At 44.7% G+C, this 23,422-nt stretch overlaps 1 protein-coding gene across 1 annotated transcript in view; it reads right to left on the reverse strand.

Moving 5' to 3' along the window:
• The window catches only part of GATA6 (GATA binding protein 6), a 31,631-nt gene extending 24,055 nt beyond the window's left edge, over positions 1–7,576 (reverse strand). Inside the window, exons 1-2 of the mRNA XM_058176419.1 lie at positions 7,321–7,576; positions 4,512–5,486 (exon numbers count right to left, since the gene is read on the reverse strand). Coding sequence (XP_058032402.1) covers positions 4,512–5,421 — 910 coding nt within the window. The 5' untranslated portion in view covers positions 5,422–5,486; positions 7,321–7,576. The remainder of the gene's footprint in view (positions 1–4,511; positions 5,487–7,320) is intronic.
• Positions 7,577–23,422: the final 15,846 nt, after the last annotated feature.

The following is a 23,422-nucleotide window of genomic DNA, read 5'->3' on the forward strand; positions in this document are numbered from 1 at the left end:
ACCCCCATCCCCCACACGCCAAGAACCCAAGCGGACAGAAACGGGTTTTTAAGCGTGAAACCTTGTGGACTCCGACTTTCTGCGGCCCCTCAGCCAGGAAAACTCTTGCCTGGCTCAAAGCAGAGACTGCGGGGAAGAAGCGAAGATAAATCTCGGTTTTTCAAAAGAGGGTTCCGAAGTCTTAGGCTGAGCCCGGTCGCGAGAAGGGAAGGAGACGAGCCTTCTCAGAAAACGACTCGCTGCTGTCCTAGAACCAGGTTAAGGGGACGCGGGAGCCCCGGATTACGCTTTAAAGTCTCGGCCTTCGGCAGGACCACATTCTGCCCAGGAAAGTGGCCCCCTCTGCCTCCCGAGACGACCCCCAGACGCTTCTTCGGGAGTTCGTGCCTTTGTATTGTCCCACGGCTTCCTCCCAAAGCAAGGATATATGAAGCGCAGGGACTCCGGGTTCAATAATTACCCCGTGGGCACGAAAGCCCGTCCGGAATCGAGACGGATTGCGGTTTAGCTGCTCGAACGGCCTATCTTTAGGTGTCCCATATTCTTAGGCTGAGAGGTAGCGTCGCGCTAAACTGCGATCAGATAAACATGGTTTGAGCGAAGGTACCCCTGCCTGGGTGAGAATCGTTCTAGGGCATAAAGAGGGATTTAAAAACCAGGATTTCTCAGCGCTCCGTGTATACCCGGCTTCTAAGCCAAGCGGGCAAAAAATGGTCAGCGTGCGAGACTTGATCTTGCCATTTCAAATCGCAATGTCGGCAGCGATCCCCTTAACACCCCTCCCCCTCCCATTTTAGGTCCCCTCGACGGCGCCTACCGCCCTGCGGCGACCTTTGGCGCGCTGTCGGCAAATCCGCGGACAGCTCGGCTTCTTCGCGCCGGCTGCGGAGCTGGGCAGACCCTTCCTGAGCCCGGAGCCATCTGTTTGGTGGCGGAGGGGGCGTCTAGGAAACTGGGGAAGGGGGGCAGCAGGGATGGGAAGAATTATACCTCTGGTTAACTTTCTTTCTTTCTTTCTTTCTTTCTTTCTTTCCTTCCTTCCTTCCTTCCTTCCTTCCTTCCTTCCTTCCTTCCTTCCCTCGGTAAATATTTCTATGTGTATTTTCTTCCCCACATATTACCCGAAGGGGGTGGGGAATACCCTGGTTGCGGTCGAACTATTTCGGCAAGGAAGTCGGTGGGATTTTCGGTTTCGGAAAGAAATCCTTTAATTTCTCCAATAACGAAAAGAACTCCTTTCTGTGTCAGTACAACCGAAAGTAGCGTTCTACCGCAAAGGTTAACGTTATTATAACATCATATAATCTTGGGGGGGTGGGGGTCGAAGTTCAATAATTTGTAAGTCTTGGAAAGCCCACCTGATGCATTGCTATATGGGACGAAAAATCCTTTTTAAAAATGCGAACTGGTGTGTATGTGGAAGTGGCATTTGAAGATTGGACTCCTCATTCCACCTTTAATTAACAATTAGCTCTTTTTCATTAAAAGTCTGTGAAATGCACTGGATGTACCATTGTCCAAACCTGTGATTCCACCCCCCCCAAAAAAACATTTTAGTTTCTCATTTGGAAAGAGGGTGGAGGAGTGAATGCTGACCTTCAATCAGTAAAATATAGGGGTTGGGGCCGAAATAAATACAGGTCCTGGAAAGCAACAATGCACCTAATTATATATTACATGATAGGAAGATTTGATTTCTCGAAGTATATTACTGGAACAAGTACTCTGTCCAGGGGCTGACTGGAGATATTCAATGTGTAGGTAGATTTATTTAAATTCTTGTTAAACACTCCATTTATAATAATTGATTATCAATGAGTGACAAATTGTAACCTGAAATTTCTGAAAGAAATTATATCCCATTTCCTTTTTTATTTATAAAGACAAGGAAATTACAATAAGACATTTAACTTTGAACTGATTCCTCTTAAATCTATCCTAGTACCATGATTTACATTATTGGCAGTAGGAAAAGAAAAGTAATGATGATAGTAGTCAGGTATCTGGTTTTCAGATGCAGAAACTAAAATAACAGACTTGTCTGATAAAAACCTCAAGTGCTCCAGTAGTTTTATTAATTCTCATTTGCATATTGTTCTAAAACTAATACCGGAAAGGTGCTAAAAATTATTCAAGTTTTCTCCCACCTGGGATTTAAAAAACCTTCCTCTCACAAATTATTCAATTCTATTTAATTTCCTGGCTTCTCTGTCTTAAAATAAAAGGACATATCCTAACAGATTCCTAGAATGATTAAAATATTTTCAACAACAGGCGAAACTTGAGTTAGCAAAACACCATTGCTAGCCTCATATAACAGGCTTTTGCTCAGACAAATAGAACACACCACACACTGACATCTGCAGTCCCACATCACAGTTCAACCACAAAATACCCAAACCCATTTTAGTCTGGTCAAATCCCTTGTGTGAACCTTCCAAAGGTGGATTGTCCCATATTCCCACTTGTCTTTTGCAGACAGTTACATACAACTGAAATGAGTATACTTTTACAAAATCATTTGCAGCTTTATTGTAAGATTGCCTCCTTGGATATTTTCCCTCCACGCAGACAGCAGGACTCATAATGCTTCCCCCAAATCAACTCACATCAAACCATACATAGCCTTAATGCTCAGGTCAGTCCCTGAAAGACTTCAAAGTGAATGCCAAGGCATTTTGAATAAATTTAATGGGCACCTTGTTATTTGGGAAAATAAGCAAAACACAGGCTAACCTGTGCAATCACCTCCCCAACTCAATGGAGTCCTTTTGTTGGGGGTAGGGTAGAGTGTCTTTTCTAATACAGTTATTTGAAAGAGAAGCAGGTCCACCTTGCTATCTCAGCTGGCTCCACAGGGGTGAATCAAGGGAGAATCCCCCTAAATTTGCTCCTCCCTAGGGCCCTTTGTGTATTTCTGGTTCCTCCTTCCCCTAACTTTGGGGCTCACTAAAGAGCTGGCCTCCACAACTATCCTCACCCCCAACATTAGGATGTGTTCTGGAAACTTTATGGGGTGACAGGCTTGTTTGTGGTCTTCTCTCTGTTATACTTCTCCTGTTTCTTTGCATTGAAGGTCAGGTTGGCAATCCAAGATAACATCAGGTTTCACATCTGTGTATGGCGCTCTCTCTCTCTCTCTCTCTCTCTCTGTGTGTGTGTTTTGTGAGGATAAGGAGTTTCGCCCTTTCCCTGCTTTCCCCCTTCCCAGATTATCACGTAGAGAGGGTGTTTGCCCAGGACACAAAAGGGCCCACTCTTCACATATTTTTCATTCACTTCTAAATCTCATTTAAAAACTTTCCACATTCCTCTTTATTGGATTATGGACTTCAACTGAAGGGAAGCAAAGGGAGAAAAACTACTCTATAGTGAGAATTGTGAGGTTCAGTTAAGCATCTTCCATCCTCCAGGACCTCTCAGGCTGGATGCATACTATGGTATACGTTAAGACATGATTTGTAATTTAGGGTTAGTGCACTATGTGAATCCTATTTACTTATGCTTAACTATGCCTGAGGCAACAGCCAAACTCTTAAAAATCTCTTCCCTCTTACAAATACTTGTGGCTTTTCTAAGTTTCAAACATTGTTCCCCTCCCACCTATTTTTGCTTTTCTATAGATATCATTCCACTAAAGGTGCCATCCCAATGGCTTTGCTGATAGGAAGGGAATTTATCCCAATCACACATCCCCGCTTCTGACAATCTAAATTACAAGGCCCATAAAAAGGGATTCAAAATACTTACAGGCCTCAACCTTCTCTCAGTCTAAAGAGACACAAAGACATGATCCAGCAGCTCTTCAATACCTGCTTCAAGAAGAGCAAGGGGACCAACTTCTGAAGCCAGGATCCCTGAATTGAAACCCATTGAAGGTTGACAGCTGCCTTCAGATGAGTAAAAAAGTGAACTTTTCCAGCTACTTTCAGCTATGGGATTCCTCCCAATGCAATGGGATTGCCACCAACTTTGGAGGCCTTTCATGTTGGGGTGCCTCATATTGGCACCACTCCATTGCCGCTGTGCTGAACCCAGCATCCTTTTTCACACAAAGAGCAATGGATACCCCTCCGGAGTTGATCACATGCTGTAATTTTTTTTCTGGTGCCCAAGTATTTAACGAAAACCGCTGGCTCATTTACACCAGGTTTTGAGCAGTTTTAAACCCGCCTAAATACTCTCCGGATTTTGCTCAGATTTTTCCAGGCTTTCTACAACGCCATAGGCCTCTCATTTATCCAGCCATACTTATAATACTCAAAACAGTGGTAAAACAGCAACAACATAACCTCGAAAAGAAAAACAGAATCCCGAATAAAGTAAAATAAAGCCGATCAGCCACCAGCGGGCCCATGAGAGGGTTTCTGCGTTAAGTGGCAAGCAACCCGTTTTTGTCGTTCTCAGCAAACCCAGATTCTTTCTTTCTTCAGAAAAGTTTCGCCGAGCGAGTACTTTTCTCCGGGTTCCTGTCTGGGCCGCCAACCAGTCCCGCTTGCCCGGGTTCTTACCTGCGCTGGACGGCCTCACGGCGAGGGTGGTGGCTCGGCTGGGCAGGCAGTGCAGCAGAGAGTTGTCGAAGGGACTTGCCCAGCCTGGCGGGCTGAACTGGGCGCCCACGTAGGGGTTGTAGTAGGATCCGTTCAGCGGCCGGAACTGCTCGCGCGGGCTGTAGGCTGCCGGTTCCCGGGGGGCGCCGTTGGAAGCCGGGGGGCTGCCAGCTGGGTAGGAGAAACGGCCCGAGGCTGGATGGGCGCATCCGCCAGCACTGGCGCCATAGGAAGAGGACGGGCTTTCCGGGGCGCCCTGCGGGGGCCAAGCTGACGGTCCCCCGGCCTGTCCCGCGCCCGGGGGATTCTGGAGGTAAGGCAGCATGGACCCGACGCGGGTGGTCGGCACGTAGACAGGAGATCCGGCCGTGGAAGGCACGAAGCCGCCTCCGCCGCTGCCCGGGGACGCTCCGTCATAGGTGCCGCCCTGTAGGCTCTGGGAGTGAGGGTGGGCGTGCGGGTGGTGGTACATGTCCTCGATTATTGGCGGCGGCGGGGGATCCGGGCTCAGCTTGGCCGAGGCCCGGCTTGACCAGATCAGTTTGTTGGCCTGATCCAAGTCCGCGAAAAGGAGCAAGTCCTCCCAGCTGGGCAGGCTGGAGGGCGCCGCCGCCGCCGCCAGAGACACAAAAGGCCCCAGCAAGGCTCGGCCTTCGGCCAGGCCGATCTGCGGCGAGGTCGAGAGAGCGCCTCCGGGCTCCTGCTTGAAGCTCCTGACGTTGGGCGGGCCCCCGCCCCCGCTGGGGGAACAGCCCGAGGACGAGGAAGGCGAGGGCGAAGGGCCCGGCACTTCCCGGGGGACCAACGGGTAAGGCGAATCGTCGGGACCGCAGCGCTTCAGCAGGCACCAGCCGCCCTCGGCCAGGGCCATCCAGCCCTGCGGCGCTGAGCAAGCCTTTCGCCGTTTGGCTACCGCGGCTCGGTCAAGACAAGCCTCTGCAAGAGGAGAGAAAGAAAAAGGGAGGGGGGAGGAAAGACAAGTTAGCCCAATGCAACAGCCAGCCCAATCCTCATTTTCCACTGACCCTCCCCCTCCTTCTGCTCTACCCAAGCTTCTATCTGGTCACAAGCAGGATCTCTGAGCATGTGTGGAATGCTTTGCTCTCACAATTCGGATCGGTAAACAATTCCTGAACCGCTCTAATAAAGCAGCTGGAGTGGGCAAGAAGCTGAAAGTCCCTTCGCCCGAATGCCCTTATGCTTTAATTCAGGGGTCTCCAACCTTGGCAACTTTAAGCTTGGCGGAGTTCAACTCCCAGAATTCCCCAGCCAGCAAAGCTAGCTGAGGAATTCTGGGAGTTGAAGTCCGCCAGGCTTAAAGTTGCCAAGCTTTGAGACCCCTGCGTTTAATTCATATACATCAATGAGGCTGCCGCCGTCCGCGAGAAATCTCACAGCCTAGCTTGCTTTAAGGACATCGCCGATCCTTTCCTGCCTTTTTTTTTTTTTTTTTGGATAAGGAGAGTTCCGTTTTGCTAGTGCCTCTAAAAGCGACGCCGGTCCCTAACCATTTTCCCTTGGGTAATCCCGAACAGATCCCTCAACCTTGGGTTTCCCGTCTGTAATAACCGCAGGCGGTCTACTCTTTTGGAGCAACTCTGGCCCCAAACCCCGAACACGCCATCGATAAGGCAAACGCGGCGCCCCAGCCTGGCTACAAATCCCGATCTAGCCTTTCGCTTTGTCCCACCTCTGGATCTTCCAGGATCAAGAGTTTTTTCCCCCCTCAGAACAGCCTCCGTCTGCCTCCGAACAGACACTCCCTCCTTTGACGTAGTTTGCAGAGCGAATGAGTGACCAAGAGGGGTGGGGTGGGGGAGAGAGGGAGGGAGAGGATGGCGTTGGGGCTTGGAAGCGCCTCCGGTAAGACAAGCCCCGCAGCCCTCCCTGCTCTGGTTGGGCTCTTTTCGGTTTCAGCTCATGACTCACTGGATTTCGTTCCAGAAGGAAAACAATTAACCACGCAAATAAAGAAGGCGGCGTTTCAAGGGTAGCCCGGAGAGGTCGAAATGTAGCCCCGACCCCCCCCCCCCGACGGTCAGGTAGAGACGGATCTTTTCGGCGGAGGAGACGACACGCTTAGAGGGAGACCAGCGATCCGGGCTGGTTCGGCTCTCCCAAAACGGCCGCTCTCCCTTTGGATCGCAAGGGGGAGGCCCCCGGTGCCAGTCCGTTCCACGTTTCTTTCTCTCCCCCCCCCACCCTCCTCTCTCTCCCCCTGCCTCCAGGCTGCCCAGGTTGACCCGATTGGCTCCAAACCCCGCCGCGCTCCGGCACACCTTAGAAATGGCAGCCGTCCATAATCAACACAGCGCCAGCCCCGCTCCTCGTCCCCGCCGCCTTGTCCAGCCTGGCCCAGCCCAGCCCTCACCCGGAGACCACGCCGAGAGATCGCCCGCGTCTTGCAACGCGGCGCCTCTCCCAAGCGCGATCGCCGCCTTTTCCTGGCGCGATCTCCGCCGCGATCCGGAGGGGGGAAAAGAGCGTCGGCCGCGGCGCCGGCTCCCTTTGCCAAAGGCCGAGGTTGCACCCCAGAGCCCCGATCCCCCTTTCCCCGCCCTTCCCGGCGCCCAAATTCCACAGCCGGAGACCCCCGGGCGTCTCGCGACCCCTGTCGGAGCCGAGATAAGAGCTTGGCCGCGGAGATAAGGAGTCCTAGCTGAGTGAGGAGGCGATCGTCCACCACCACCACCACCCGCCACCCGGGAAAGCAGACGGTCCGCTTCGTCCGCGGGCTGAAGGAGCGCTCTCGTGCCCCGGCGGCACTCACCTCTTGGGCCGCGGCTCCGGAGGCTTCTCTTTCCTGCGGCTGCGGCGGACTGCGAGCGGCCAAAGCAGAGCGCGGACCGGAGCGGCGCCTGACAGGGAGCGACCGACAAACCGACCGAGGCGCCTCCTCCAACAGCCGCGCCGGAAAAGTGCAGCCGGCCAGCCTGATTGGCTCGAGGGGACCCTAAACAAACACCCGCGCGGGAGGGAGAGAGGCGCGCTGTGTCAGGCGCCAGCGGACTCTCGGCGGGGATGCCAATCCCAGTGTCAGGCCCTCCCCGGGAAGGCCAGCCCGGCCCTGGGAGGAGAGGCAATGCCCAGGCCCCGGGGGAGGGCGGGGGGGGGGAGCCACCAACGCGTGCGCGCGCCAAGCCAGGAAAGGGAGGGCGCTTTTGAAGCGAAATTCACCTAGAGGCGACGGCGAGGAGATGCCTCCTCCATCCCCAGCCCCCCCAACCCCATTGAGTGGATCGTTCTTTTCTTTCTTTTTTTCACAAAATGAGAAACGGTCTTTCTGTTTGGGTTTTATTTCATAGCTTTCAATTTTCTGTATTTTTATTCCGTCTTTCCCGCTTCCTGCGCGAGTTTCCCTTTATAAAATGAGAGGTTTACTATGGGTCAGTCAGCGAATCCTTCATTTCTTTGTTGGGGCTTTTCCCCCCAAAACATTTTGTTCCACTAATTCCCCTCATTCATACATGCTTCTCTGTCGGTGCTTTTGGATCCAACTCCGATTATTCCCAGACTGCGGGGCGTAATACCTGAAAGGCGGCCGAAAGGGGAGCAGGGGATCGTTTCCGGGGAACTGGGGGGTCCCTCCTCTTTTGAAAGTTACCAGGCTTCAAAGGTGAACGGCCGTTCAGATTGGTGCGTTTCGAAAGGGGATCGCAGCAGCAGGGATCCCGGTCAAGCCATCGTCTCAGCGGCCGGCGAGCCAGCCAGCCCTCCGGTTTCTTGCCTGCGGGTCTCCCTCGTTGCTTTCCCCTCTTAACGGGCATCCAAACTGATAGAGTGCTGGTCAGGAAAGTGCCTGAAAATTAAAAGAACTTATTCCCTCTGAGGCGATTAAGGACGTCTGTCTTCCAGAACTGGTACAGAAACTGAGCCATTTTGTGTCCAGGGTCGGCCGGTTTTTTCCGACCCGCCGCAAACCCGAATTTCGGCGAGCGCGAGTTTTGGCCGAGAGACGAAGTAGGAGAAGCTCGCCAGGTGAGTGAACACCATCTTCGCTCGCTCTCGTGTCGAGGCTGTTTCGAGTAACCAGCTAATAAAAGTTTAGAAATAGAAGAGATGTCGTATGAAAACTGGACTGTTGCTTTTGGTGGATGGCTTGTTTAAAAGGTTAAAGCACGGATTTGTTACATTACTGCTTTGCTCAAAGAAATTATTGCCTTTGAAAACGAGTCGCACAAATGGCTAAAATAGACTCACCGAAGGGCCTTAGGATGGCGGTCTTTGGGGAAAAAAGATACAGAAACTTCCATTCCAATTGGACTCAAAAAAAGTAAGTTTTCAAAACCAAGGCTGGACACATCTTTATTAGCAGGAAACCAAATAGGCAGGAAACAGCGGGCGCATTTTCTTAATTTATAGCCCAAACAAAACGCCACAAAAGCGGAGAAACTTTAGAAACTGCTGGAATAAACACCCGGTTTAAGGATTCATATGCCAAAACTCTATAATATTTCAAAATAATATCTCTCCCCTCACCCCCACCACCGCCTCTCCTATGGCTACTCTGCCAAGGAGCAGCCAGAGAAAGAAATGGAAGCTGAGTCGGTAAAATCCAGCAGCCCCAGAGCCTCCTCTCCATGCCATCTTGTCCCTACCTCGGAAGTAGTTGCTGAAACATTGGGCAGGGAGACAGGGTTCAAGTCTATCTACAGCCCTGGAAGTTCAATAGGGCAAGTCACACTTCCTTTTACACGAACTGAGCCTACCTCACCGGATTGTGGGCATAAAACTAAGAATTCTTTCCATAAGCTCCCTTAACTTCTGGGAGAAAAGTGGGATGCTGCATATAATTTAGGGAAGAAATAGAAATTAATTATTTCCTGCCTTTAAAAATCAATATTACAATTAACACCCCATTTCCGGTCCCCATGGTGGTCATTCATGGGATTGGTCCACCCTCCCGGGCTGATGGATGTTGTTCCTTGTACTTTCCACTTTGAAGAGGAAGGAAGGAAGGAAGGAAGGAAGGAAGGAAGGAAGGAAGGAAGGAAGGAAGGAAGGAAGGGGATTCTACTATCCTGGCTCAGAGGAAACTACTTTTTTCCCTCTGCTCCTGCGCAAAGGGTTGCCCTCCAAATAGTTTTAGAGTTCCCCTGGCTGTAGAGGTATCCGCCCCCAATGCAAGGCCGTGAAAGAGAAGGAATGAATAGAATTCTTCCACAGCACTTTTTGCAGCTGAAATGAATTGAAATGAAATGAAGATTGGGTGGTACTGACTTACATGCTCAGTGCAAACTGAGGCATACACCTGTATGTTGAGCAGCCCTGCTTAGATAGTCTGAGGAATGGTCTGTCAGCCTTGTCCACAAGGTGTGACACTTTCTTTCCCCCTTTTCTTTCTTTTCTTTCTACCTTCTACCTTTCTAGATGTGAGATGTGAAAATGGATCATAAGGGCAATCACTTTTCAGAACTCTTCCTCTTCCTCTTCCTGCCCAAGGGACCAATCAAATTTCTCCTCTTGCAGGCTGGATTTTTTCCCCCTTCTTATAATCAAGTTTAATTAAAAAAAATCCTTACAAGTATATTTTTAGGGCTGTTGTTAAGTAAGGTATTTATGTAAAACACCCAGAGGGCACGTGCTTTGTAGTCCTTGTTTTCTGACAATTAAATCATGGGTATCTTTCTGCTTCAGGCATCCCAGGTGGAATTTTGAGACTTGACAGTTATGATTCCTTCAGAAGCAAAATGGACACTCAGTCTCCTGGGCAAACTGAGGTCAACCAGGGACCCAGGCTACTTTAAAATTAGAAATTGCCAGTGTGCTTTTAAAACAGGAGCAAGCATTAGGTAACCTGAAGTTCTAGGGCCGTATAAGCCCTGAAGGTCATCCATCTTCCTCACAAATGATTTATAGCATCTTGAGCCCCATCCAACTATCTTTCTGATGATATAAACCCGGTCTTGATTACTAATCCAGCAGAAAAGGAATACTGTAGTTACAAGAATTATAGAGAGCTATACATCACACCTGAAGAAATGCACCCTACAATGTACATCAATCCAACGAGAAGGCAAAAAGAGGGGATCATAATTCCCACAATCCCAGTTTTTTCGATCTGTGATGCTTTCTGCTGTTTAGATTAGAGAGACATATCAAGTCCCTGTCCTTTTTCCTCCTGCATGTGCATATGTGTGCACACAATCTCATCCATCCAGGCATCTAGCTATATAGCAGTTTGAAACCATAAGTGGAGAGGCAAGAATCAATGTCCTCTTGAAAGTTGAACTCCTTTGGCTTCACAAATTGCATGGTTTTGCAGCTGTGCACCAAATTGTGGATGTATATATGCTGATTTGACAGGTTCTTACAGTAATTAAGCAACAATGAATAAAAGCCCATTCATATACAATTCCTCAAAGTCAATAAAGCATTTATTGATCAAACGAAAAACAAGCCTGATGAGTTATTCAACAAAATTGAAAAGCAGACATGCATTTCACTCACATATCTATATGAATCATCTCTCATCATAACCAGGAGACTGGACTAGCTTTCAAACCATGACAGGTTTTGTTTGTTTAATGTTCTGGATCCAAATCAGGGAAAGAGAATGTTCTCTGAGACATTTTGTTCATTTTTTATCTTAGTGGCCTTTTCAAGGTTACCTGAAAAGTAACTTACTTGAGTTAGTTACTTGAGTTGGTTACTTGAGTTAGATTTATAAAACTAATGAAAAGCTTAGAGTTCCAAAGGGATATTTCCTTGGGACACAGAGAGCAGAATGTTAGGTGAACTTTTAAAATGACACCTGGAAAGTTTTTGAGAGTTTGAATTAAATCATCTTGGAAGGAATTCAGTCAATCTTACAATCCTTCTCCCTCTTTAAGGCTTATTGATGTAGCAGCAATGGGGCGATCTCTCCAAGCCCAACACAGATGGGGTCAATGAGATGGTGCATTGCACCAAATTTGTGGTATACTGTATGTGTGAGATTGATGTCTCAAATTCTTTGCTCGATGTAGGTTTTCGTAGCACTCCATTTCTAAACTCGATAACAGCATTCAGCAAGACAGACTATGAAGATCCCTCTGTGCTTGTTTGTCTGTGAAAAGAATCTCATTTTGCAAGGCTCAGAAGTCTTCTTCCATTTCACTTATCAATCTTTATCTTGTTTCTGAAATCAAATAGGTAAGGACTGATACAGCTGTTTCCTATGAATGAAAGCACTTGTCATACATTTTGGCCACACCTGAGTAACTTAGGAATTGGAATTTTGCCAGAAAGGCTGTTTTTATACAATTTATTCTAGGGCCATTCAGGGTCAAAAATGTCCACTAAACATAGCAGGATCTCCCCCCCCCGCCCCGCCCCAGCACACTCAGTTTGTGTGTAGTTGTTGTTATAGCCAATATTGAAAGTTACTAATGATTTAAGTGGTACAGATTTCAAAGCAAAAGATCCAGCCAACTTGACCCTATCTCTATGCGATTGGAGCCAATCTCTCACTGACCTCGATGAGATCTTATTACTTCGGACCTGTTTAGAATGACATTTTTTAAAATCCGAATCCAGACCCGTTTATACAATCACAACGCCATTGAAAATCAAAAATCGTTTTCTTCCAAGGCAGCGGCTGAGCTGGAATTAAAGCAGGCCGTTCGAAGCTCGGCTGACTTCATCCACCCGCTGCCCCCAAAACTGCAAGGTAGAGCCGGAAGAGAAACGTCATGGGGCGCGTCCAGGACGAATATACAAGCGCCGGGCAAGGCTGATTGCAGTTCCCAGCCCTTCGTTTCGTTTCGTTTTCTTTTCTTTTCCGGCCTGATCCGGATTACGTTGCTTTGTAAATTCGGTTCCATAAATCCACCGAGGTTTACTCCCAAGTAAAGGAAAAATCCACCTCTCTTAAAACTGGTGCATCAGAAAGAAAATCAAGCGACACAAGCCGCCCCTTTGGTTTGAGAAAAAGGCGCGGGCTCGCTTTCTCTCCCGCCTGGCCAACACATTACAATCCTGGATCCCCGAACCAGGCAAAACAAAATCTCGGGACTGATCACTAAACAGGCGCTTTGCAAGATGGTTTGCTAAACAGCCCGCGGATGGGAGCGCGCCAGCTTTTTACATGCACTTATTTGGGAGTAAGGAGACCGATGTTCTTGGCATTCAAAGGTGGAGAGACCCGTGGCCCTTTGGACTGTAGAAAAAGGGAGCTCTTTTCCTAATAGCCACGACCTTGTTGCACTTTTGCCCCATCAAAGTTTTTCTACAGTACTATGAAGTGTCATTTCAAATCCCACAAGAGACGATGTTCACTGAATGTGGTCAGAAAAGTCAAAATGGCGGCCGAGACGCTGTCACTGAAGCGTTGACGGTTTTTAGGTGCGTCGCGGCTGCCATCTTGACTTTTTAAAAAAAAAAAAAAAAAAGCACGCTGCGGACGCTTCCATCCGCAAGACATTATTGGCTGATTTGTCTCATTGCTGAACCGTAAACTGGCCAACCGTATTCGCGCCATGCATGGTGGAGGAATGGAACCCAGTGGGAAGTTAGCTTGTGAGTGTTTCGCTAGAACTCAGAAAACTGGGCTCGTTAAATAAGCCAGGATTTAGTTAACCGGTAATGCTTAAGTGTGTCTTGCCCGTGTAGACGATTGTTGCCACCTTCTTTTCCCTGGGAGGAACAACAGCTTTTACCCATCGCTTCTTTCCCAGGTCTGAACTTTTTGTTGACATTAATGTGAAAGGCTATTTGTTTTATTTTAAACCTAGCTAGGACCTATTTCTGCCCACTTCCCAACTTTTATTTGTGGTGCTATCTTCACGTAACATACAAACTTAGACGAAGTACAATGAAGACTGTTTGGGGGCGCCAATTTGACTCTAGTGGAGATTGTGAGTTCTAGTCTCACCACTCAAGATATGGAAACTGGCCGGTGACTTTGGGCCGGTCGCTATGTCTCAGCCCAACCCATTTCACAGAGTTCTGGGGAAATTATGTTGCTGTCTGGAGCGGGATATAAATACATATTAAAAGCTTAAAGATGACAGAATTTAAACTAGGCTAAGATGCAATGTATTTCTGGTTGCTAATCTTTGATCTCCCAGACGCCGATCCATTGGGGCAACATTACAGAGGATTCATATCCTAGATTTCTCCCCGGGGTCGCTATCTTTCACCATTGTATTTTAAATTAAATATTATTTTTACTGTTCTGAAGTCCATCCCACGAAGTTGTTACCGCTGGAGACTTTTAAGGTTATTGGACCTTCTGAACTCCAATCGAATTACAGTAACGCGCTAGAAAGCAAAAGGAAGAAGAAAAAAGAAAAGAAAAAAATATTCCAGAAAGGATTCTGAACAAAATTCCAACAAAAGCGGGTTTCTGGGCTCTGGAAGAATTACAGCTTGTTTTATCCGGATCAGGGGGTTTGCCTATTGCAAATCTCTTCTCAGCTTGCTCACGGACGCTAATAAACAATTTCCCTACCCTCCGTTTAATTTTACTATGCTGAAAAATTCCGAGGCACTATGGGAACTGGGGGAAAATACTCGAGTCCGGATATTTGTGTTTTTTTCCTAAATATTTCTGGGCCAGTATTTTTGAGGGATCTGTGTTCGTCCGAAACGTAACATTCCCTCCTCTCCGCATCTGAACCGATCCCGTCTCAATTGGAATCCGGGCCGGAGAAATAGCCGGAGGTTTTTAAAGCAGGCGGGTAGCCGGCTTTTTGAATTGCAGTGCAGAGATTGAACTGCACGACTTTTATCATCGTCTTGGTCAGAGTCGTCGTCGTTACGTTTGACTATGCTCCATTGTCAGTCTGACCTGCTGCATTGTCATCCAATCGCTAGGAGCAGAGAAAAACGCTTTTAACTGAACATGTGCAGAGAGCGGCAATCAGTGCATATTTTCCTTAGTTGACAGCTTCGATTTGTTGAAAAATATCTCGAGCTCGTCCGGACGTAATGCGGGCTTGGCAATTGGTGCCCAAAGATGCCGGCCTGAGGATGGACCGCCTCACCTGCCGGAACCGAGAACATTCAGGCTGGATCGTGAAGCGGAAAGATGCTTTCTTTCCTTGGCTTTATGGAACGCGACAGGTTCGAGCTATACAAGGCGCTGCTCAAGGCCGGTGGCCTGATAAGGAGGGAGTTGCTAAGCCCAACTCTCGGCTGCGCCTGAAGGCTGCCCTCCCCCTCCCCTCCTCCTCCTCCTCCTCTCAAAGAGAGGTTATCAAGGCCACCAGTTTGCGAGCTGGCCCAACACCCACGGAGCCAGTCCTTCAAAGCCCGTTGTGTCCTCTTAGTCTAAATTACCTTCCCTTAAAAACCATCCTTATTTTGATCCTAGAAAATACATCTAACCAGCCAGGCTTAGCTATCAATCAAAAGTAATAAAAAGGAATGTTTTCTGTTGTTTTTCAGTATTAAATTTGGGAGTATTGCAGAAGGAATTGACCAAAAAAAAAGAATTTGAAACAAATGTTTGTTTCCCAAATGCAAATAACCTAATAAAAAATGCTAATAAACTTACTAGGAACTGTATGGCCCTTTACAATCTTTAGCATGCTGGGTTTAAGATCACTTCTCTACATTAGTCCAAATTATCATATCTGGTTTTTACTATAGGAACTGGTGCCTTGTTCTGATTTTTGGTTTATCAGCTATAAACATTCTCACAATTACTCAAGGTACAATTCACTCATTACAACATCTGCAGTGCTTAGTACTTAACCTACTAAATTAAAATGTAAAGCAAAAACATGTTTAGGCTTTCTCAAAAATAAAGGGTTTGTCTTAAGGGGATGTGCTTGGCTCAGGGAACCATTCCCTCATCTTTTAATTCCAATTGCCTGGTTTAGCACCAAATAGGAGCACGGCAAAATAATTAAAATAAACAATGTTTGTCATCCTTAGCAATGTAGCATGCTCTCTGGCTTAGAAAGTTAAAATGTGATTGGGGAATTCTGGGTGTTGAAGTCCACACAATTTAAAGTTGTTAAGGTTGAGAAATACTGGAATAGATTGTCTAACTAGGTCTAATGTGATCAAGGTTCAAAATCTCACAGGATAGTTTGGTCCAGTTGCTATCATAGAACTTAGCCCACTTCACCAATGTGTGGTTATAATTAACCAGCTAGTTATGACCAAGGAGAGAAAAACTTTACGTACCATGTTGTGCTTTGTGGAAAAAGTATGAATTGCTGGCGTCATGCATCTAGGCACAAAGTTCAGTAGGGTTAGACCTAGTACTAACTAGTACTGGGATGGGAGACCACCATAATTGTAGATTTGAGTGGGAAGTGAAAAACATTTAGAAAGAAAGTAATGGTAAACCACATTGGTACTGCTGTTAAGAAAATTATATGAGAAGTCCCTTGAATCTCCGGGAATTCAACTTAACTCAGAGAAAATTTTATTCTTTTAAGCAGACATAAAATGCTCGATTTTAAGGCTCACTCTCCTTTGCTGTTGGTTTTTTTACAGATTACATGAGTTTGTAATCCCACATTTTCTTTTGGTAAACCAGGTCCAGTTGCTTTCAGGAGCACATATTGCCACATAGCGCAAACTCTGCTGGAGAATATTCCACCATGTGTCACAAGCTGAGAACAGCAGATTATTTTAATCATTGGATTTTATAGGTCTGAATGGGTTTGAAAGATTAGCTCTCCTTATCTGATCCATTGTGTGGGGCTTTATTCCAGCCTTGTTTTAATTTTCTAGTTCAAATTTCAGTTTATGAAGAGTACATTTTTCCCCACACGCTTCATCACAGACTGAAAAAGTCTTGCAGTCTAGGAGAGCAACTAACCAGGCCAGGGTCTTACTTCAGATCAGAGCCCAGAGTGTAGCTGAAACTGGTCTGGGGATATGAACCCCCTCTCCAGTAGTGCATTTTGCCCCTTACATTCTCCCTCCACACTAAATCATTGGAGACCCCTACTAGAGGCCAAGCCACTGACAACACTGAAGTGAAGCCAAAGTGCTTAAATGTTTGAACAACAGCCACTTTTCAGAAGAGGATAGAACAGAAAATTCTGTGATTTCATCCTAGTTGTGCTTGTTTCTGGGCATCCTATCGGAAGGATCTCTTATACCATGGCTGTGTGGGTATGCTTCTGAGATAGGAATCCTATGGAATAGGGCTTGTTTGAAAAGGATCTCTGAAGAGCCTCTTATTCCTCTGAAGGTATCCAGTGTGCCTCCATCTGGACATACAATCACTTATTTCAGACCAATGTAAACTGCATGTTGTCAGTGTGCATCATCTCTCAGAGAAGGTGAGAGTATAGAGAATTTTCATTAAAGCTGCAAGTTTTCCAAGAGCCAGTTCAGTTTAGTGTTCAAGGTCAGTGTTCACTGGCCCAGAAACCAGGAGACTGAATGTTAGCCTTGCCTTAGCCATGAAAGCCAGAAGAGTGACTTCTGGCCAGTTCAGCCCAACCCACTTCACAGGGTGGTTGTTGTGGGGAACATAGGAGGCAGGAGTACATTTGCCACTTTGAGTTATATATAAGAAAAGTAGAATTGGAATAATAATAATGTCTGTTTATCCCAGATCCTTATGAAGGACCTACTATGTGGACAAAAACGCCAAAACCACTCTAAACATCTGACTGACCGTATGACCAATCAGTAAAATGGGAGAAAGAGAAGAAAAAGAAGAGGAGGAGGAAAGAGGCCTAGTAAGGCTGAGCTTGCCAGCTTAAATATATCAATATCTGTATCACCCACCAATTTGCTTCCTTTAAGCTACCTATGGTTTTTAGTGTTCTTCCTCTCCCAGCTCTAGGAACAGAAATACAGACAACAAAGTTTGTATATGGGTTGGGCAAGATTTACACTCCTTTCAGTCATGCACCGATCCATTATGGTCAATGGATGAGTAATTTTGATAAACAGATATTCAGTTAGGAATATAATTTCTCATAATTACTTTCCCACCTCCAGACTCTGCACTAGTTCCTTATATAAGTTGACCCTTTTGTAGATTTAGTGTTGTATTTATTTTGTATTATTATGCTATTGATTTGGACTTTTTTTTGTTTTGCAAATGCACAGAGAAGCCAGCGTTATTTGAACTTTCAGTTGATTCACATTAGTTGCCAATGCTGAATCTTGTGAATATGACTGTCACTAAGGTGTAACTGCACATTACCAGATTTTGGTTACTGACATCAATTATAACTAAATGTGAGTTAAGTTTATCCCTAGCTCACACATTTCTCATATTTAGCTGTTCTCCTCAAGGTTATATTTGGCAGTATGATTGTCGGAATTGCACAATACTTTAATTTGCATCAAATGAGTTTATTATTTACTGACAGCAAGAATTGTACCTCACTATTTAATTAAAATTATTCCCATGATGGTTGCGGTATATCAATTATAAAACATCTTTGTCCACAGACCTTTAATTTAAACTAGTGTTTCTTAAACTTTTTTTTCTCTCAGTATCCCTTTCCAGTTTTAAAAATTATGGAAGACACCAAAAGAGCTTTTGTTTGTAGGGATTATATTTATGTAGATTTCCTGTTTAATTTTTATTAAAAATTCAAATTGACACATTTGCTCCTACTACCACTTTCCATTACTGTTTGATGGGATTTTAATATTGAATTATTTTTCAATGCAATCTGGGAAATTTTTTTGATTTTGAAGATGTCTTAGAGGGTCTTAAAGGACCCTCAGGGATTCTAGAAATATACTTTTAAGAAACACTGATCTAAAGTATATGACAGGACATGGAAAAAAAGAATGAGGTCAAAAAAGAGGAGTAAAACAAGAAACTGATTTTATTTTCATTTGAAAATTCTCAGGGAAATTGCAGGGTACGGGGAAAAAAAGTCAATATGGCACCCATTGCAATGTGATCAGATCTGTGCTAATTTTTTGTTGCAATGTACACAAAAAACAGGCAGAGCTTAGATCATGGGTGTCAAACTCAAGGCCTGCGGGCCGGGTCTGGCCCGCAGGGTGCTTAGATCTGGCCAGCGGGGTCACTCTGGAAACAGTGAAGGACCGGCCCATGGTGCCTCTGTGAGCCTCCTGCAACCCTCTGTCAGCGAAAATGGAGCTAAAGAGGGCCACCCTCCTGAGCTATTTTCACTAGCAGAGGGTTGTAGGAGGCTGTCCCAGCCAAAAACGGAGATTGGGAGCCCGTTTTCACTGGCAGAGCGCTTGGGCCACCATAGGCGCTTCCGACACAAGTGACGTCAAGCTGGCCACACCCACCCTGGTCATGCCTATCCCAGCCCCCTGAGGTCAAACACAACCCTGATGCGGCCCTCAATGAAATCGAGTTTGACACCCACCCCTGGCTTAGATCATAGCACTGTAGTCACCATCTTGATTATTTATGACTGTAGTCTGCAGATACCCCGAAGCCCCTCTATAAGCATGTTACCAGCCAGATCACAAAAGGTAGGGATTTTCCTATTTCAGAAAGCACTTTCACAGGGACACACTTTCTTACTTCTAAGCTGTATTTTGATAACACATAATAGATCAGCGCAAGGAGAAGTATACAGTAAATCAAGCCTACTCCCCCTGAGGAGCCTTATTTTGATCTTTTGATGCAGACAGATATAAAACTATTTTGAAAGTTCCCTGGAAACAGAAAAGGGCAATGGGGATTTAGAATTGTAGCAGAATATTCTTTTATTCAGTCCAACTCTATTTTTGCACTTCAGCTGAAAAAGTTACTCCTGGTGGTTAGATCACACCTCATACTTCCAAAGGGACGTCCAGAGCCTGTACTTTTGGGTGATTTCCACTTAGATGGAAAATAGGAGGAATCTAGAAATGATTAGATAATAAACCAGATAAAATAAATATATCACATTATTTATCTTATAGATCTTCACCTTTTGACTATTTTTCTTTGAAAAAGAAAATGTGAAGTCAGCCAGGGGTTTAGTTTATATGAAAAGAGGAGCAAAATCTGTTAAGATGATAACATGGTAATTCTTCTTAATAATGATGCAAATAAGGATAAATGCAAGTCTGAAAGGTACATTAGCACTATTGTGCTGACAGCATAGCACTGGCTGCCAAATTGTGTTCATATGATATCAAAAATGTTGGTTATTACTTTGAAAAATCTATACGACTTTTCCATTCACCATAATTCCATAATCTCAGCAGCAATGTGTTTTGTTTACAAACATTAATTCATGTATTAAAAATAATTCTAGACTGCCACCAAAGGCAAAATGCCTCCCAAGGGTAGTTTATATAAAATAGCTACAAGAAAACATTAATCATCTATTGTTTAAAAGGCCTTTGAATTGAATTATAATATTTCTTCTTCCCACACCAATTCCAGCATCCTACTATTATAAAACCCTGGTTTAACTGAACTTGAACCTATAAAGTAACCTTTTCAATCTAGGCTATTCAATGCCTTAGACCAGGGCTTTCAAGCTCCTGGCCTGCGGGCCGGATGAGTCACGTGCTGGCCACACCCACACCTGGTTTAGTGAAGGGGAAATAAATCCCAATACGTCACATGATGACACCCTGCCTTAGACCAATGTCTCTCAAGTTTGTGAACTATAAGATGTGTGGATTTCAGCTCCTAGAATTCCGCAGCCAGCATGGGAATTCTGGGAGTTGAAGTTCACACATCTTAAATTTCACAAGGTTGAGAAACCTTGCTTTAGAGTAGACCATAACTTAATTGTTTTGCTTTTACCTCTGCTTCTGATTGTTTGTGTGTTGCTTATTATTTGTAAGTTTGATTATGCTTTTTAATTGTTGTTAGCCATTCAGAGTCATGACTTGAAATGGGCAATTGTATAATTTGAAATATAAATAAATAAAATAATTTCCCACCACTATGAGCTAGTATAAAAATAATCTATGCAATTAGGGGAAGGGGGACTGAGTATATTGGGGAAGTCAATTTAGAAAAGGCTGCCCTAAAATATATGCAGCCGGCTAAAGCAAGCATGGAACTTCTTGAATGGAAATGAATATAATATCTATGTGGTCAACCCCCATCTAAACACAAACATCAACAAAAATGAGGTTTCAGGAGCTCATTTAAATCTATAGTCAATTATTGTGTTGGAGCAGTATTTCTTTAGTAGAAAGCTACAATAACTACAGGTAGTCCTCAACTTACAACCACAATTCAGCCCCAAATTTTAAGTGAAGCATTTGTTAAGTGGGTTTTGCCCCATTATACAACTTTTCTTGTCACAGTTGTCAAGTGAATCACTGCAGTTGATAAGTTAGTAACCTGGTTGTTAAATGAATCTGGTTTCCTTACTGACTTCGTTTGTCAGAAGATCGCAAAAGGACCTTGGGACACAGCATAAATCATAAATATGAATCAGTTGCCCAGCATCTGAATTTTGATCACATGATCATGGCGATGCTGCAAAGGTTGTAACTGTGATAAACAGTCATAAGCCACATTTTTCAGCGCGGTTGTAACTGAATGGTCACAAAATGAATTTTTGTAAGTTGAGGACTACCTGTAATTGTAATAGCAATAGCACTTAGACTTATATACTGCTTCATAGTGCTGTAAAAGCCCTCTTTAAGCGGTTTACAGAGTCAGCATATCATCCCCAACAATCTGGGTCCTCATTTTACCAACCTCAGAAGGATGGAAGACTGAATCAACCTTGAGCCTGGTGAGATTCGAACTGCCAAATTGCAGGAAGCTGTCAGTCAGCAGAAGTACTGCAATCTAACTACTGCCCCACCGCGTCTCTTAATAACAAATGCTTTATTGTTTCATTATAACAATTACATAATTTTTACTATTGGGGTTTTAAAAATCATCTTTTGGGATATTATCCTTATAAAGTATTTACAAGGGATAGCAAAATGAAAATATTACATAGGCCAGAACACAGCATACAGATTTAAAAACAATAGGGAGTGTATAAATAAAGCAATGAAATAAAAAAGTTTTTAAAATGCAGGGACTAAAACTGACTCAGATAAAAAAAGAGAGAGGAAAAAAACTTTAATATTATCTTGAAAATGAACACAGGTAGGAGGCTATTGGTTATTGAAATATCTCTAATACCTCTGACTGCCAGATTTTATTTCTATCACTACTCCAGAGAGCTCTGATCAGCAATTTACTTTCTCAAATACAAGGGAGAGTGACTTGAGGGGGGAAAATGAATGTCTGGCTATGAGACTCATGCATAAGATTGCTACATCTTATGATGCATCACCAAACCCAACTAAGAGCCATCAAAGCTACAAGTAGACTCTGATTTATGACCACAATTGGACTGGAACTTTCACTGTTAAACAGTGCAGTCATTTAGTGAGTCATCATGTGCCTGCACACAATGTTATGATCTTTTTTGTCATGTGTGTTAAGCAAATTGTTTCATTAAGCAAATCTGACTTTCCCCATTGACTTCCTTATTGGAATCCGGCTGTGTAAATCACCACCAGACTCAGGAGCAAATGCAACCATCATAGAGACATAACATTTATCAAGTTCCTGAATTGCGACCATATGACCTTTGGGACATTGTGATGGTCATAAGTGCAAGGACCATAAGCCACTTTTTTTCAGCATCACCATAATTTTGAATGCCCACTTAACGAATAGTCATAAGTTGAGAACTACTACTTGTATGCAAGATTTAGAGCATAGTTTTCATACCCATGTGAATTCATTTACATATTATACTGTGGATGAAGACCCAAAGGTGCTTTTTAAAATGGAATTTCTTGGTTTTTTTCCCCCTTGAAAACGTTTTGCTTTTCATCCAAGAAACTTTTTTAGTTCTGACTGAATGATGGGGAACGGAAAGATTTTTATATTCCTTACAGTCATCTGGTCGTTAGCATTCTGAAGGTTGGTCATTTGAGAGTCATTGAGACCACTTGGGTTTATCTATAACCTCAAGGTCACCTGAATCAGAGGGCAAATGGTTGTGGAAGCTTCTTGGAACTGCTGAAAGGGTTGTGTTATGAACAGGCAATAGGTGAAGATAGGTTGTTTTATTTATTTAATCAATTACAAAATTTATTTACCCATCTCGTATCCAAAGACTCTGGGAAGCTTACAATATAAAAACATTAAAATAATCGATCGTAAAACATTCAGGAATTCAGTGATGTTGCTTTTAAAAACAACAACAAACAATCCAGTCAATCAATCAACCAACCAACCAATTAATTCGAATAGGGCTGGAAGGGACCATGGAGATCTTCTAGTCCAAACCCCTGCTCAAGCAGGAGACCCTATACCACTTCAGACAAGTGACTGTCCAGTCTCTTCTTTAAAAATTCCAGCAATGAAGCACCCACAACATCTGAAGGCAAGCTGTTCCACTAATTAATGTCCTCACTGTTAGGAAATTTCTTCTTAGTTCCAGGTTGCTTCTCTTCTTGATTAGTTTCCATCCATTATTTCTTGTCATGCCCTCTGGTGCTTTGGTAAATAAGTTGACCCCCTCCTCTTTGTGGCAACCTCTCAAATACTGGAATACTGCTATCCTATCACCCCTAGTTCTTCTATTCTCTAAACTAACCAACCCCAAACCCTGCAACTATTCTTCATATGTTTTAGTCTCCAGGCCTTTAATTGTCTTAGAACACAATAGTATATTCTGAAAAAAATCATCTTCTGCCATATCTTGTGAATAAGTTAATAATTTGCCAAAATAGGGGGGGGGGCTTTAAAATTCCCTTTTCAGTCCTCTTGCGGGGAAAAAATATTCCTGCTTTTTCTATGCCCAATGTTCTTCCAAAGTTTGGGAATACAGATCTTGCAAAGTGTGCTGCTTTATTTTCTGTTAGCTTCATAAAATAGACATGTCGACCTAGCAGCTCTTTAGTTGTTGCTGCATTTGTAGTTCAGCAACATCTGGAGGACTGCAGATTTCCTATTCCAAATATAAGGGAAAGATAAGGTAGGAAAAACATAATCTTAGTCT

Source organism: Ahaetulla prasina, chromosome 3, assembly GCF_028640845.1.
Source record: "Ahaetulla prasina isolate Xishuangbanna chromosome 3, ASM2864084v1, whole genome shotgun sequence".
NCBI lineage: Eukaryota > Metazoa > Chordata > Lepidosauria > Squamata > Colubridae > Ahaetulla > Ahaetulla prasina.